Source organism: Gopherus evgoodei, chromosome 8, assembly GCF_007399415.2.
Source record: "Gopherus evgoodei ecotype Sinaloan lineage chromosome 8, rGopEvg1_v1.p, whole genome shotgun sequence".
NCBI lineage: Eukaryota > Metazoa > Chordata > Testudines > Testudinidae > Gopherus > Gopherus evgoodei.
This window is the reverse complement of record NC_044329.1, coordinates 103,208,010-103,226,239: the sequence shown is the minus strand read 5'-3', so window position 1 is coordinate 103,226,239 and position 18,230 is coordinate 103,208,010. Positions and strand designations below refer to the sequence as shown.

General features: G+C 41.8%; 1 protein-coding gene across 1 annotated transcript in view; it reads right to left on the bottom strand.

Moving 5' to 3' along the window:
- TTC39A (tetratricopeptide repeat domain 39A) overlaps positions 1-18,230 on the bottom strand; it is a 69,699-nt gene that overhangs the window by 51,193 nt on the left and 276 nt on the right. Inside the window, 2 exon segments of the mRNA XM_030573651.1 lie at positions 4,540-4,671; positions 14,697-14,798. Of these exon segments, the coding sequence (XP_030429511.1) occupies positions 4,540-4,671; positions 14,697-14,798 (234 nt within the window).

Here is an 18,230-nt window from a genome sequence, read left to right as displayed (position 1 = left end):
GTTGCCATAATTGCTTACTAAAGCCTTCACATTAATCTTTCCCAAAAAGGAAGATTAGTGATGAGATGGTACCTGGGAGTTTGTCAGTGACAAGAGAAGGTTTCATAAGCAGAAGCCTAACAATCGCTTCCAATAAGGCCCCACTGTCTCTCCCTCTGGATTTTACCATCTCAGGAGCTCACTAGTCCAAAAGGCAGCCCTCGCATGTATTTCCCAAAACACAGTAACCTATATTAGCTAAAGCCCAAGAAGAGAAGATTTAACATTTGTTCCTGCCATGCACTCCTCTGCCAATATTCAGGCTGACAATCTGATCTCAGTCTAAGAGATCTTGGGCCATTTGAGTTATTGACCTACATTTCAACCATTAACTCACTCAGCACTTCTCCCTTGTTCCTTTCACTGAAATAACAAATGGGATTAGACACAGTGGAAATTGTGTACATAAAGAAACTATCTGCTAATATGCAATAATTTGCTAAAGACTTACAATTTATTCATTTTTCTTTTCGTAGTGAAATTTGAAATTACCCTGCAGTACCAGAAGAACACCAATAAATTATAAAAGAAAATGCATTCAAACAGAGGACCTATCTTCAATCAGCTAGTATGAAGAATACTGTTTATCAGCAGTATAGTGGTCAATACCAAGTAACCCTCGCAAACTCATACAAAATAAAGTAGAAAAGTCTTACTCCGTGAAACAGTTTAGAAACATTTTGTGCTAATCTTTGTTTCATTAATAACAGAATTAGCCACATTTGGGTTTCATTGTGGTTTGGCTTTGAATCCATAATGAATAGCTATTTGTATTATATTTATTACAAGGGCAGCATTTGTCAGAGCTAATGAGTGGACGAATGGAGAGACAGGCACGTAAATGAATATGGAAGTGAATAGCTGAATGAAGTGCAGCAACACACTGTTGCTGCACTTCATTGTACAGGATTCAACTATGCAAACCCACCAATAGCAGGTATATAATTTTACATGCTGTCACCTTGTCTTCTCCTTGCATTCTGTCTACTAATAAGAGGAAATGTAAACTACATGTAGTATTGCCAACCTCAAGAGATCAAAAATCATGAGTCAGACCCCCTCCCCCCAAAATCATGAGATTTTAAAAACTCCAGCAAATCGTGATTTATAGTCTGCCACTTGACTTTTTTTTATTCTACTCTACTTCTCTGCCAATGTGAGAGAGATCTTTTCAGGTTGAAAAGCCAACCTTTAATGCTCACAAAAATGCACGCCTCTCCATCTGCTCAGAGGGAGACTCCACTTACCCTAAGGGCTTGTGTACCCTTACCGAGCAGTGACTGATTACATCGGCATTCAGTTTAGCGGGTCTAGTGAAGGCCCGCTAAATTGACTGCAGATCGCTCTCCCGTCGGCTCCTGTACTCCACTCATGTAGTGTGGACCCCACAGCAAGTAGATCTAAGCTTAGGGTGACCAGATAGCAAGTGTGAAAAATAGGAACAGGGGGTGAAGGGTAATAGGAGCCCATATTAAAAAAAAGCTCCAAATATCAAGACTGTCCCTATGAAATCATGACATCAGCCCACCATAAGCTACATCGATTTGAGTTGTGCTGTTTACGTAACTCAAACTGCTCAGCTTAGATCAACTTTTCCTTTTAATGTAGGCAAGGCTTAAGATAGTAATAGGAAATGGATGGCAGTTCCCCTATCTTGACTCTCTCCCACCCTAGTTTATTTGCTTTGATAAAAAGAAGGTCTGGATGGTGGTAAACAGTTTGAATACCACTGACCTAATTAATGCATCGTGATTCACACTCACACACACAACCTGTATTACTTTATCAGGTTGATGAGTTACAGATATTCCATTAAATACCTTAATATTAACTCCTGGTTTAGCTGAATAGGAATGTGTCAAGAAACAGGGACTTAAGCAACAATGAGTATTGTGTACATAGTATGCAAGAGCAGAAGGGAAATATGCTCAGTCATTATATTTGAGTAAACTCACATGTTTATGTAGTCCTGCAATAAAAGAACTGATGACGGATTCACAAATAAGCATGAAATAACTAATCAAAGTAAATAAACGGGCAGCTATCCAGCGAGCAGCCCTCTCAAGAGCACAGTTATATAATCCCCTTCATTAAATATTTCAAAAAAATTAAGTATTGAAAGTATTTGTAATATTCCATAATGACAGTGTTTCTATGCAAAAACTTGCCGTCAGAGATCCTAGAGACCATCCCTTCATGGCCACCCACTAGGCTGGCTATGAGGGGACTCCAAGCCTCTGCAGCTCTAGATCCCCGGGATGTGTTAAGCATCTGGAGCGTCAACGGATTCCAACCACTGCCCAAATCTTGGGGTCCCTAAGCACATTCTCAGGGCACAGACCTTCCATCTGGCACCCCCTTCTCCGTGTTGGAACCTGCTTTCCAGCCACTCTAACCCCTCTAAACACAGCCTTGACCCCTCAATACTTAAACACAGCGCTCTCCCAGAACTCCACCCAACAGGTGGAAAGCTTCTGGTTTACAATTTAACTCCTTTAGGGGTGTGCAATAGTTGTGAAGCAGTTACACTCTCTCTCTCTCTCTCACACACATACATGCCAACCTTCAAAAGTGCCAGGGGGTGCTCAACCCCCATCCTGCCTCTTCCCATCCAGTTATCCCTCATCCCCCAAATGTGCTGCGTCCTCGCTCCTCCCCCCTCCACCTCCTGCATGCCATGAAACAGCTGATTGCGGCAGCTGGGAAGCACTAATCTGGGGGGCCCGCTGGTGGGCAGGAGACACTGGGGGGGGCAGAGCTGAAAGGGGGGCTCTGCCAGTGGGTGCTCAGCACCCACCATTTTTTTCCTCATGGTTGCTCCAGCCCCGGAGCACCAACGGAGTAGACGCCTATGCGCGCGCGCGCACACACACACACACACACACACACACACACACACACACACACACACACACACACACACACACACACACACACACACACACACACACACAGTGTTCAATCTATCAATTTTAGGCTCTTTTCTCCTTAATCATACAAAGCTCAGAAGAGTACAGATCATACAAAACAATAAAACACTCTAAACGCAGCATCTGTGTTCTGTCAGTCAGGGTCTTTTATCGTATTGCCTACCTTGCTCCTGCAGCAGCCTCCCTCATTCTACTCCTTTCCCCAGGGGCGGCTCCAGGCACCAGCGCAGCAAGCCCGTGCCTGGAACGGCAAGCCACGGGGGGTGGCCTGCTGGTTGCTGTGAGGGCGGCAGTCAGGCAGCCTTCGGCAGCATGCCTGCAGGAGGTCCGCTGGTCTCGCGGCTTCAGAGGCAATTCGGTGGCAGGTACACTGAAACCACGGGACTGGCGGACCTCCTGCAGGCGAGCCACCAAAAGCCACCTGACTGCCATGCTTGGGGCAGCAAAATACATAGAGCTGCCCCTGTCACCCCCCAGTTTCCATTTCCCTCTGACAGTTCCTTTATAGACTCCTGCTGGGGACAACAGACTCTTTTGTTCTACACCTCGTAACTTTCCATTACTTCCAAACTCCTCTTCCACCTTCAGATAAACGGAGGAAGGGTCTTCACCCAGCTAGAGCAAATCCATTGTCACAATCCTTTGTGTGATGATCACTCACCCTTGTTTTTGGCCTGGCTGGCAGAGACATGATACAACCTTGCTAATGCAGCGTTGCTGTAGCCATGTGTGTCTCAGGATATTAGAGAGATAAGGTGGGTGAGGTAATTTTTTTTATGGGACCAATTTCTGTCGGTGAGAGAGACAAGTTTTCGAGCTATACAGAGCTCTTCTTCAATTTCTGGGGCATCCACAGTGATTTCATGATACAATTTCATAAAATCATCCACAATTCGGAAGTGGTGCAGACAGAATCCACAGCTGATCACACTTATATCAATCATTCATATAAGCAATAATGTCACAGTAAAAACCAATGGGATTGATTTAGCCTTTTGCTTGAAGCAACACTTCCTTGACTCTACCCCTTTCCCGTACCTGCCTTCTCCTGCTCCGGACCCTCCACAATCCCCTCCCCATCCCTCTCTCCTGCTCCCAAAGTCTGCTTCTGCTCCCCCACACTCTCCCCATCCACCCTTCAGCATCTCTGCTGCTCCTCACAGTCCCTGACTGCATCCTGTCCAGCACCCAGACCCATAGAGTGGCAGCCATTTTGCCTATGGGCCTGGCTTCAGTTCAACAGAAAACAATAGGGGGCAGCAGCCAACTTTATAAAGGGCGGCCTCACGTCCACATGCAGATAGATCATAGGGAAATGGCAGCCATCTTGCTGGCCTCGGCCCTACTGACAGTAATAGAAGATGGTGGCTATTTTGAATAAGGGAAAATTTGTGAGTTGGTGCCTTGCATCATGTTTTCACGAGACAGGTAAAAGCCACCCCCAAATCACTGGAGTCATGATAAAATCATGGGAGTTGGCAGTACTGCATATGTCCTTCCTTCATCTACAAATCTTTCATGACTTCTCAGATGAGAGCACCAATTGCTCAATGCACTTCTGAACACTTACTTTTGACAGATGGCTTGAGCTTCTTTCATGGTGTTTCCTGCATTCAGCATGTCCTGGGCATCAAAGGTCATCATGGCTTGCATTTCCAGTATAGTGGCATATGTCAGTGCATGATACATACTGTCCTTAGTTCTGTTGAAAAAAAAAAGACGCGCGCGCAGGTTACACAAATTTAGTACAAGATTGATTTTCAAAAAATAACACTCTAGGAGCATATTAATCTGATGGGGACTCAGGTCTAAACAAATGTGCTAGTAATCATGCACAATATGGTACGTACAAAGGATTAATTTTTGCTGGAAAATTCAAACACACCATTTATGCCCTAAATTCCGATTTGTACATCAAGTCATTCTCCAACTTCCAGTTTTAATAACTATGCTAAGATACTAGAATGATGATCACAGTGTATATGCCTAGAATGAGTCAGCGGAAGTTTTGGGTGCCCAAGGGATGTAGGATCAGGCTCTGATGTTTCTTTTGTTTTGGGATAATTGTTTTTGCATGAGTTCTCCACTGAGCACCATGATACGTGCTGCAAGCTGAGACAATTTCCTTCTACTCTGGGAGAGTTGCACAGAATAATCTAGAAGATGAGTAATGTGATAACACAACTGTGGCCAAAGTATATTAACCTGAAACTAATCTTACTTTCAAAACTGTTAAAGACTTGGCCAAACGTCTCAGCATTTCATGCCTATCTCGGTCTTCCCACCTTCCACCCTGAATTTGTCCAACTTGAATACACAGACACTGCAGGATTTCACATGACACTTTTCAAGGATTGAAAAAATGCCTTATATTATTCTCATGGCTCTTCTCTGAACTGTCTCCAATTTTTCAACAACCTTCTTGACATGTAGAAACCCAAACTGGACACCATATTCTGGTAGCAGTCAAACCTGTGCCAAATATGGAGGTAATATAATCTCTCCAGTACTATTTGATATTCCCATTTATACATCAACGGATTGCATTAGCCCTTTTAGCCACAGGGTCACACTGGGAGCTCATGTTGTTCTGATTATCCACCTTGACCTCCAAGTTCTTTTTTTCTCCAGAGTCACTACTTCCCAGGAGAGAGATCCCCATTCTGTAAGCATGGCCTGCACACTTTGTTCCTAGAGATAGGCCTCTACATTTAAGAACATAAGAACAGCTGTACCGGGTCAGACCAAAGGTCCATCTAGCCCAGTATCCTGTCCGCTGACAGTAGCCAATGCCAGGTGCCCCAGAGGGCGTGAACCCAACAGGCAATGATCAAGTGATCTCTCTCCTGCCATCCATCTCCATCCTCTGACAGAGAGAGGCTAGGAACACCATTCCTTACCCACCCTGGCTAATAGCCATTTATGGACTTAACCTCCATGAATTTATCCAGTTCCCTTTTAAATGCTGTTACAGGCCTAGCCTTCACTATTTGACTGTATTTAAACCCAGTATTTTCTTGCACCTAGCTTACCAGGTGAAGTGCCTTGCTCTGTATCAACGACTTAACGTTCTTCATTATCTACCACTCCCACAATCTGTGTGTGATCTGCAAACTTTATCAATAATGAGTTTTATGTTTTCTTCCAGGTCACTAATAAAAATATTAAATCGTGTAGAGCTAAGAAATTATTCCTGGAGGCGTCCACTAGAAACATATACATTTAATGATGACTACTCATTTAAAATTATATTTTGAGATCTACCAACTAGCTGTTCTTTTTTTGATTAATTAATTTTTAAAGAGGATGTGATGGAGATTCCCAAAACTGAGTCATTCTTTTTAGGTGGCAAATCTGAGGAACTCTCCCAGATTGTTCCAAAACCACATCTATGGACCAAACTGATAAATTAAACAGTAATAAGTCACCAGGACCAGATGGTATTCATCCAAAAGTTCTGAAGGAACTCATATATGAAATTGCAGAACTACTAGCTGTAGTATGTAACCTATCGCTTAAGTCAGCCTCTGTACCAGATGACTGGAGGATAGCTAATGTGCAATTTTTTAAAAAGGCTCCAGAGGTGGTCGTAGCAATTACAGACCGGTAAGCCTAACTTCACTATAGTTTCAACCAGTTTGCCTGGTTCCAAAGCACAGAATTATCAGACTCTTAGATTAACACAATATGTTGGGGAAGAGTCAATAAGGCTTTTGTAAAGGGAAATCATGCCTCGCCAATCTATTAGCATTCTTTGAGGGGGGACAACAAACAGGTGCACAAGGATGATACAGTGGATATAGCTTACTTGGACTTTCAGAAAGCCTTTGACAAGGACCCTCACCAAAAGCTCTTAAGCAAAGAAAGCAGTCAGAGGAAGTCTCTTGTAACTTTAGGCAGGAAAGAAAACAGAGCATATTCCTTGAAGGTCACAACCACCGTTGCATCATTGGCCTTCACAGTATTAAATGTAAAACTTTACCTATAACGAAAGCCTTTCACGCTCCCTGTCTAAACTCCTGTGGAGTTTGGCAGGCAACTGATTTCTCTGGGAAACCTCACTGCTCAGCTCCTTTCCCTCACCAATGCGGAGGGATTAATTACTGAGACTTAAAAAAAAAACAGAGCCGATCACAGACCCAAGGGTCCCAGACTCAATCCTCACAGAGACATGAACAAACAGACCTGGCTTACCTACTCTGTTGAGCGCTCAAAAGCCCAGCCTCACAGAGAGCAACCAACAGACCAGAAACACACCCCAGGGGACCGTGGGCCCATGGTTGAGCACTGCTGCTATAGAGCTCTGCATGGATACAAAAATTTGGATCCGTATCCAATCAGCAAAGATGTAAACAATATAATCACATCCACACCTGCAGATATTCACGGATATAAAGCAGATATCCATGGATTTTCAGGGTTCTAGAAACAAAAGGTGCAGAGCCCAACAGATAACCAGGTTCCATGTTTCATTTCAAGAATTTGGATTGCAAAGGGACATTCACCTACATCTGATATAGAAAAAGCTTTTTGACCCCTATCCTACATAGGTATAAACGGATGTGTTAGACAGGAGCTACCCAGAATCCTCCGCTTTCCACTTATTTGCCGCTCAAGAACAGTAATGTGCCCAAGCTGCAAACAGAACTACAGATGGTTTGGTCTCATCATTAGCATTCCATGAGGTTCAATTCTCGGGTTATATCATCCATAATTCCAAGACAGCAAACCAGCAGTGGGTCTGATACACTGAGCATTAAATAAAGAGCAGAGAATAATCCTGAGATTTTTCTCTAGTACTGAAACTGACCTGTAGTTTCTTGAGAGAACAGTAATTAGTACATCCAGGCTCAGAAGTTGTTGTACCCTGGATCTTATAACATGTAATACATGTAACATTTTTTCAAGCCAGTATCAGATCTCAGATGAGGATGCACCTCTGATGCAGAGGTGATTGTTGGAGTTAGTTTAGTTTCAGAATGGGCTCTTCTGTATAGTAGACAAAGGTATAACAAGATGCCATGGCTGGAAGTTGAAACTAGACAAACCTCAGACTAGAACTAAAGTGCATATTTTTAACAAACTGGATGTTTTTCTAGTTCAAACAGGAATTAATTCAGTGAAGTCCTATGGTCTGTGTTATGCAGGAGATCAGAGTAGATGATCACAATGGTCCTTGTTGGCCTTTTCTGAATCTATACCACTGAATAAGAACTATAACAGCTCTGAAATCAGCTGAACCGGTTTCAGCAGAAAAGGCCAAAGGAAGAATGCATTACAGAGACCGAATCTTTCTATCCTTAGAAGCAGGCCCATTAGAGTAGGGCTAAGCAGACTGGTAGACCAATGAAGAGGAAAAAAGTTTATAGTTCCTCTGCCCATGCTGCAGTGTTCTATGTGCAGAGGACTTCTGTCTCAATTCCATACTTTTCATGAGTGAATAGAGATTCAGAAGTAATAAAGAATAATAGTAAAGAGCTGAAAACAAGCCAGTCCAATAAGAAACCCATTTTATGCAAGCCAAAGTACAATTTAACAAAGAACACTCTCCTCCAACAACCAGGGCTTCACCATTGTTTTCTAAAGCATACTAGCTTGATAATGAATTAGTGCAAACTGAGCATCAATTAAATTATATTCCTCTAAAATAAGTGATTTATCGACTTAGTTGAGTCATATTGCCCTAATCTTTTTATATGAACAGATACAAGCTGTGCCTTCCCATTTAGTCTTTTTTAATCAGAAGTTTCTGCCACTAGTACATGATCTGTTTGCTCTCAGCTGTTGCCAGAATTACACAAAACAGGAGGCTAATGAGCAGGTTCATATAAATAATAAATACTAATCTGTGCTTCTGTAACAACAGTTTTCCTCTGAGGATCTTCTGATCTACACTAGCATATGTAAGTGCAGAAGCAGGCCAGACAGTATTTTGGCCATTTTTTTTGTCAGTGTAATTAAAGCTCCCATGGGGGAGACAAATCAGTATAATTTTATAGCTAGACTCCAGAGAACGGTAAAACCAGATTTGCCCCTCCCCACCAATTCCCCTGCAACACTGGCTGACATTTCTGTAGTGCATGTAATCCAATGATCCCAAAGCACAATAACTTTTACCTGCTGATTACAAAACTCTATGTACAGGACACAATCATTTTACTCATCCAGTTGAAATGCAGTCATTTTGGGGGTGAAAGAAAGTAGACTTTAAATAAAGAGCAGCTACAAAAAAAGAGTTCAGAGCAATGGGACAAAGCACTGAGATCTGCCAGGTGGGTCAGCAGTCTAATCACTGAAGCCTCAAATAGTTCCCCCCCAGAACGTCTGACTGAATAATGAGCTAATCAGAAGGAGAAGCTGGGGAGGTAAGGAACTAACTAGCCCTCAAGCTGACCAACAGGATAAAAGTTAGGCAGTGTTACTGAAGAGAGGGCTAGTTGAGCCTGGACTGAAGGAGCTCCCTAGAGAGAGGGAGACCTCCTTTCCTCCTAGAACCCTAGCCAAGAAATGTTGAAATAAGTAGAGGTTCAAACTGTGATGTTGCACTATATGAGTGTTGGTGGGTGGGTTTAGAATAAAATATAATCTGCACCCAAGAAGAAAGTGGGTCTGAACAATTTCTAGGGCATCACAGGATGGAGACAGAGCGTGGCCCTGTCACAGGCAGAAAGTGAAGAATATCGTATATCATACTGAAACTACACATGAATTTTTGGTTTGGAGAATGTAATTTCCTAGTTGGAATGTGGCCATGACATGGGATTAAAGTCCTGAAGAATGGAGCCATGGCACCTTTAATGAACACAAGTATTGAGGATCCTGGTTTTACATTACATCCAAAAGTTGTCATGAGCAAAAACTGGCTAGGCAGGTATTTGTAGAGAAGCCTATAAAGGTAGAAACCTTGTCCCTAGCAGGCAATACCAGTTTCACCCAGGGATAAAACCAATCTGGCTGAGTTTCAGTCATTAAGACTAGAAGAATGATGATAGATTAGGGGAAGCAGTAGGAAGGTCTGGTGAAGATTACATCAACCCAGCTGACTGAAGGTATTTATCCAACACTTTGTGACTCAGGCTTGCCAGTTAGGTGCATTGCTAGATCCCCGGCTGTTACATGACCATATAACACAGCAGCAGTGCCCAGAAAGGCTTTTATTCGTCCACATTCTGCACAGGAAGTTGTGACCTTTTCTTTCGGGTGACCACCATGATCCATGCCTGTCTCTCCTCCGGATTAGACAACTACAATGTGCCACTCCTTATGGCGCTGCACTGTAAATTCATTTAGAAACAGAAGCTGGTGCACAATACATCAGCCTGTGTATTAGGTAGCGTACCCCACCAGCACTTTGGGAGCTTTATCCACTTCCTTCAGGTTTCTGGGTGGAATTAAAGGTGCATTGACTGCAAGCTCGAAAGGGCTTGGAGCCTTCCACCTGAGGAACCAACCCTCTTCCTGTGAGACACTGCCACGGTTACAATCAAGTGATGCATTAGAGCAGGAACTTTCTTGCTTAACAAGAAAGAGAGCAGTTGGCAGGGTGGTCCTCCATGACGGCCCTTCAATTTTCATATTCATTCCCATCCTTTCTTCCAAAATGGCTCAGATTTGTTGACCTCAAGGCACTTACTTTTGTATACTTTGAGGGTTTTTTTTTTTGTTAATTGTTAGGGTGGCTGAAGGCTGGGAAAGATTAATATTCTACATAATAAATAAATAAATAAAACCTCCAGGCCCAGGTCTGCATGGCGAAGAATATGTCACAAATTGGACCCTACAATTAGGACAAACATTATTGGTGGAGAGAAGAGGAAAATTGGCTCTAAAATCTAAAAAGCAGCAACCAAAAGTTCTTTTATGTAATCTGAAGAAAGAAGCCACAAATATTTTAATGAAACTAGATCTGCCTTTCTGACATGCTGTTCCATCAGGAATAGAGATTTTACCACTACACAGAAGCACTCAGACACCTTTCCAAGGTATTTATTTTTAAACTCCTAGGAAAGACCTGTCAGTTATAACTCTGTCTCAGCTGCTGCAATAGATATTGTCATATATGCAGAGTCTAGTTCTGCTCTGAGTTACACCTGATGCAAATGAAATAAAGATTAATGGAGCTAAACTTATTTTAGATGCCAAATGTGGCTAAATTGGTTATTTCAGTGGAATTGCAATGATGTAACCCAGAACAGAATATGTCCCACACCATAAATGATGAATTCACAAAATCTAAAACAAAGAATTACTGGGACAACAGGTAAGAATTCTGAAAAATAAATATTTTTACAGGCTGTGGAAACCCATTTCAAATCTCAGCATGCTAAAAAGCGGCAATGAGGAACTGATGCCCCACCCCTAAAGAATATGTTGCCTATTATTACACATCTCACTCCCACAACTATTGTCATTTCCTAAAGAGATGGCGTGTGTCTGTAATGAAGATCATTTGCAATGAAATTCAGCTTTTTCTGTTTCTCCACTACAGTCTTAGGGATTATACCTCTGTATTGCCTGTGGTGTCAAGGACTAAGGGGTTGGGGCCTCCCTTTAACAATGGACTAAGATGAAAGATCAGTTTGAAAATGGTTTTGCAATTAAATAAATTCATATTCAAGATATGAGGATATAGTCAGCTCATGAAATGAATTCAACAGGGCCCTATGAAAATGGAATGGAAAGTATATGCAGTGAACGAGAATAAAAATGGATGGATAGACAAATATATAGGCCCTTTCACAAGAGGGGTCTCAGCGTCAATTTTGCAGCATTTTACTGTCCCCCTTCAAAAAATGGCTCTTTTCTTTTTTAAACACAAAGTAAACATATCCCTGTGCCCATGTGGGTATTTTGCACATGATTTCAATGAAAACAGTGCTGCTCTTGTTAACATTTCGTGACATCCTCCCGTGCTACAAAAATACAACACAACAACACTGGAAATAAGGCAGATATCATCCCAAGCCACCAGAAAGCTCACTGACTCCACAATTTGTCAAAAGCACATTTTACAAAGTATTATCAGCAGTGCAACCTACAAAGCCAGTACCTCTGGTATCAAGGAGTGGGGTCAGTGCCCAAATAAGGCAGGTACAACCACACCCACTGGAATGAATCCTTGACGCATACCAAGCATAAGAGCACTTTCCTTTGGTGGCACCTGCTGTGACAGGCAGGGTGGACAGGGAGAAGAGCAGGAAAGAGATGCACAACACTGAGATTTATTTTATATGGAGGCGGGGCATGAGGCTGGCTGAAGCAATAAATGGGGGAAGTGCAGCTGCTGCAACTTGGTGGCCAGCTGCTTTTCTGTATGTCTCAGGCCCATCCCAGCTCTGAGCAAATGCAAAAAGACTTAAAAGAAAACAAAATGGCTGCCTTATAACTCTTGCTCACCGGTGACTGGAGTCCAGATTGTCTCCAGCCCAACAAATCACTGATATCACAGGCTACTTGTAAATGGAAGCAGTTTAGGATGAAAGAAAGTGACATAGCAAAGAGCCAAAGCAAGAATTGACCCTATATCCAATTGTGTTCACTGTATACATCAACAGCTTGAAATAAGGAAGGTGCAGTGACGAAATCTGCTGATGGCACAACGCTAGGCAAAACAACCTGTGGCAGCAGGGGTGGGAGCTGGCAATAAAATACAGAAGGACTTGGGAAGCAAAGAACTCAGACAGATGCAAGTTAAAGTATGAAAACTGGGGGAATAAAGAAAGGCACAAAAAATTTAAAAAGTGATCATATGCCCTCATTGCTCATAACCAGGGTTGTGTGTATAATGCAATTTTGCAACTGTTAGCATGGCTACAGTGGTGTGTGTGTGTTTTAGTTGCTGTATAAATGTATTTCAGAAGCAAAGCACTTCTTCAAAAAAATTAACTCTCTAGCCTTCAAGGTCACAAAGAAAACCTTTCAAATGTCAGCTGAGATCTTGTCTACTCTGGGAATTGGCCCCAAATCCAACAATCAATTGATGGCCAGCCACTGCACCCAGTGCAAACCCCAAATACAGGTAAGGACAAAATCAGATTTACACTGACCTTCTTTATACAAGGGGACATTTTAATAAGATTAACGGGTGCAAAATTCAAACTGAGAAAAGGAAATTAATTACATATTGTGTGAAAAGATACTATGGCAATGAGTTAAGGCGTTTAAGGCCAAGATCTCAACATGATTCAAAAAGGGACTGGACATTTAATATGGGTATCAAGAATATCCAGACTTACCATAATTACAACAATTTTTTGTAGAAGGAATATTAAACTCCATGCTTCAGGGCTTAATCCAATCTCAATCTATTATTAGAGATCAGGATGAAACCTATGATGAGTGGCAAGTTACCTTACATCTGCCTACTGCAGAGTTTCTTAATTTCCTCATAAGTGACTGGTGCAAGCCACTGTCAGAGACTGGACACTGGAGTAGATGGACCTTGGGTCTGATCCAGTATGACAATTCTTACCTTCTTATGAGTTTACCCTAGTTTCAAGCAGGGTTGAGCTCCACTGAAGCTGTGGCTCTCTTTGTCTACACTTGGGTTTACACTGAGACAGCTACATCAATGGCACTTGATCCTACAACCTGGCCTTATCTAAGCTGCTGAGTAAGGACTATTCATAGGATGATAGAAAATTAAAACTAATTAAAGGTTTCTCCACTGCTTGTGGGATTATCACTGAAAGGGCTGATGGAAGAAGTGTGCCTTGGGGAAGGGTATGTATGTGGATGGAGATCATTAAAGGAAGCAGCAGCATGGAAGAAGGTATAAAGTGGAAAAAGGAGAAAAAAACAGTTGTCAGATGGAAGGCATCAAAGGAGCTGAGAGAGTGGAAAGAAATGAGCAGAGATAAAGGAAGAGATGCTCAGAAATGTGAAAGTGAGGACAAGGAGCATGAACTGGGAAAAGGGAAACAACAAACAGTGACCAGTTATTGGTTCAGATTTTATACTCTGACATGTTAATGACACAGACAAGGAGAGATTGCTTTCAACTATAATGTATAACTGGGAAAAAAAAATGTTATCAGGTTCTGTTCCTTGTAACAAACTGCGACAGAACCTGTACTCATTGGTAGAACTGTAAGAACCAGGTTGCATGCTACAGAACATACTGTTTGGTAAACAAGAATAAACATTTCAGTCACCATAGGCTTGTCTATATGGTGCTTTAATCCACACCAGAAGGATGTAAATTTTAATCTGTACTAGCTTGTGCACTGCCTAGCTTGTGTAGACCCTGCTGACATGCACAGAAAGCTCTCTACTGGGCTTTAATGTAGTCCTGCTTCAAATGGTACTACATTAACCAGCACTAGGGAACTTTTAGCCAATGCCAGCAGGGTTCACATGGATAAGATAGTCCACACTAGCTTGTCATGCACTAAATTCACACTCTCCTGGTGTGGACTAAAGCTCCATACAGACAACCCCAAGATGTTGCTGATATGGCAGCTGCACAAAGTACTATAACCACTGATCAATACCATGCCATTTACCTGTCTCGGAGGGGGTGGGGGGGAATCTTTCCTTCTTCCAACACCAGCAACTTGCTATGTACAACCTAAAAGGTTATTTTATTTTCCCACCTCCTTCAGTCCAAAAGGAATATTATTTATCTGTCTAGTGCTCAAAGTGTAGTGGCAGTTCTAATGGAAGATGAAGAAAGCAAAGAAAAAAAACAAAAACAAAGCAAAAAACTGGGAAAAGTATTCAACTTACTTTGCTTGTAGGGAAGCAAGGGCCTCAGGAAATTTGTTGCTTAGAAATAAATCCACAGCCATCATACATTCATCCAGGGCTACATTCAGGTCTGATGCAGATCTGTCAAAAAAAAAAAATTAAAGAATGACAAAACCTACTACTTCCAATTCTCTGTTATTTCTTGTAATGATAAAATTTATGAGAAGTCCACTAATTCACCACATAACAACTAACCCCCTAGCTTTGTAGTAAATATGCTGTCAAGAAATAAGAAACTAGTTGTCACTTTACATATTCCTTTATCTGTCCCTCATTCCCCCTCTGTCTCACACACACAGCTTCCACCCATCACCTTCTGGTCAGTTTCTACAATAAGATCTTAAATCCCTTGGCATTAGGTTTGTAACAGAGTGCCCTCTTGTCTTGGTGCCATGTTATCATATACAGACTCAATGTCACCATCTAAAGATGCACCATCCTCACATTATGACCTTTTCAGGTTCAAATTAAATCCAAGGCTCGTTAAACTGCCCTGCAGATTCTAGGCTCACTGATCAGAATTGAGATCAGCCCATAAATCTTAGGATTGGTGGTAAGCCTTCATTCAGTGCCATTCCCGAACTAGTAAAAAAATGCTGCAAAGACAAAGTGGTCCCTGCCCCAGAAGTAGAGAATAAGCAGTTCTCTTTGCCCCCTTTCACCCTGGAACAAAAGACTAAATGGACTTGAGATGGGACCCAATCCACACAGTTCAGGTGGTGGTTAAATGCAGGGTTTTGGTTTGGTCCATTATAGAAATAAGGACCAGCTGCAAAGTTTGGATCTTTACCTAAACGTTTCCAAAGTTTGGTGATGGTTATGTAACCCACACACCTCTGGGGTGTGGTGTTCTGACCCATGCAGTGGCACCGAGACCACAGACAGAGATTTTATATATCACTAAGCTCCAGAGGCCCCAGGTTCGATCCCGCCCGTCAACAACCTGGGTCTGTCAGCGTTACAAGTGGGGGTGCTCGTCCGGGATTTCAATTGGGAACTCTCTGAAGCATGGAACGCACTTCCTCAGCTAGGGGAAGTATGTAACCACACACCTCCTGGTGTAGTGTTCTGTCCCATCTAGTGGCCTGGAGACCACTTAGAGAGAGAGAGATTAATGAGTGTGCTCTACAGCCTTCGCTAAAAGCCATGTGGCTTTTAGCTTGTACACTAAGCTCCAGATGCACCAAGTTCGATCCTACCCACTGATAATGTGGGTGGTCAGTGTTACAGTTGCATCCAGGTTTTTGGTTCTAGGCCATCTCTAAGATAGCCAAAATTAATAAGGGCAGAACAAAAAACAACTGTTCAGACCCTTCCTTTACCCAATCTACCCTATAAGAGGAGAACAAGGGCTCTCAATGAAATGAAGAAAAATATTTCTTCATACAGCTTGCTATCAGTCTACAGAATTTATTACTGCAGTGAGATCAGAGTGTCAAATACTGTGCCTGGATTATTTTATAATAAAAACATTAGTAATTAAGCATGCTAGAATATGGTATAAGCTGATCCAGGGGTCGGCAGCATTTCAGAAGTGGTGTGCCGAGTCTTCATTCATTCACTCTAATTTAAGGTTTTGCGTGCCGGTAATACATTTTAAGGTTCTTAGAAGGTCTCTTTCTATAAGTCTGTAATATATAACTAAACTATTGTTGTATGTTAAGTAAATAAGGTTTTTTAAATGTTTAAGAAGCTTCATTTAACATTAATTAAAATACAGAGCCCTCCGGACCAGTGGCCAGGACCCAGGCAGTGTGAGTGCCACTGAAAATCAGCTTGCATGCCACCTTCGGCATCCGTGCCATAGGTTGCCTACCCCTGAGCTGATCATTGCAGTGGTCAGAAAGCAGTCATCCCTTCAACATGCAGCATAACTGGCTAGTTGCAGCAGGGTTCCCTCCCATCACCACCACCTTCTGAAGTCACTGCTTGAGACAAAATACTGGATTTGAGGGACTAATGGTCTCGACAGCACGGAAACTCCTACATAAGTTGTTGTGGCATGGCCTCGTGGCAGTACTGTTTAACCCACATTTTGTGCAGCCATTGACCACGAAGTATGAGAAAGAAATAAGTCACTACAGCAATGTATATTCAAATCAGTTCAAATGTCAGCCCCAAAGTGCTAGCTTAGGTGAAAAAACAAATGCAGCACACCATAATCAGAGGATTACTTCAGTGCCTTACCCTGACATCATCTGTTTTCTTTAGGAGACTCTGATATTATGGCCTGATGTGTCAGGCCAATCTTTGATGAGTGCTTCTCAGATGGTCTCGGGATGACTGGTAATGGGATAATAGACCAGTTGAAAAGTTCTGGCCAAAGTTCAACACAAGACATAAAATTGTTGTACATGAAATGGCAGAAAGAACAATAGAGTTTGCACTGGCAAAGTTAATGTACCCTGGGAAATGTCAAAACAGTTGAAATATGGATATTTTGAACCCTTTAAAGAAAGGCTAGATTTCATTTGTACATGGTGCACAAGCTAGTTTGGATAATTTTTACAAAGTAATAAAGACTCATTTTCTCATCCTTCTCTCTCTGACTTTGGCTGCTCTAACTAACAAACTGCCTTGTGACTTAGAATCTGTTGCTTTCTTTTATAAACATATAACTATCAAACTGAAAAAGAAATAGACCTCGAAAACAGGAAGTGTGCTAACAGTATCACTCTACTGAGAAAAAGATCAGAGCTCAAAATAAGGCAATGAGAGGTTAGTAATTACAGTGAGAACTTTGCTATCATTCTTCTTTAAAAAGCAAAATACTTTATTGATTTTTTCCATGCTCAAGAACCAGGCTTTGAAATTTGAGAGAAACACATTATGTGACAGTGTCCATAGCGCCTGTATCATCATCACACTTTTCAGTTGTGCTACCTATTGTTCTGCTCCCGGAAGGATTTCAGACATTGATGAGCCCCAAGCTCCAGCATCCCTGTGAGTCATTATGTGTCTAATACAATATAATGTATGAATAAACTATACAGATTAGAGCCCCACTATGAGCCTGCTATATTTACTATTTTAAAACTGTCATCTGTAGGCTGAGTGTATTACAGTTAAAACCTTCAATATAACAGCATATTTAACATTGATCTGAAACATGTTCTCATCTAATTAAAAGTCTTTAGATGTTATTACTAATAAGATTTTGGTGTTTTTTTTTTAATTATTTACCTTTGTGCAGAATTTTGATTTTTGTTTTATTTTTGAAGAACAAGTACACTTCCTTGTGAGATTCCTTTTTATAAGAGAAAACTGCTGGAAGTTAAACACTGTAAAAGTTCAAAGTATGCATAAAATATCCGAACCCCTTGGAATCCTTTCTAAAAGAAGAATGCTTAACACAATCCCACTCTCCTCTCAGCAGCCACAGTAATGCAAGTTACACACCTACCTTCCTAGTGTTCTAATGAAACTAGGGCATTTGATGCACCCAGTGAGTAAAGAAAGCAGAATGCAAGCAGGTCAGGTGAATGCCATTTAATTATAAGAGATACAGATCCT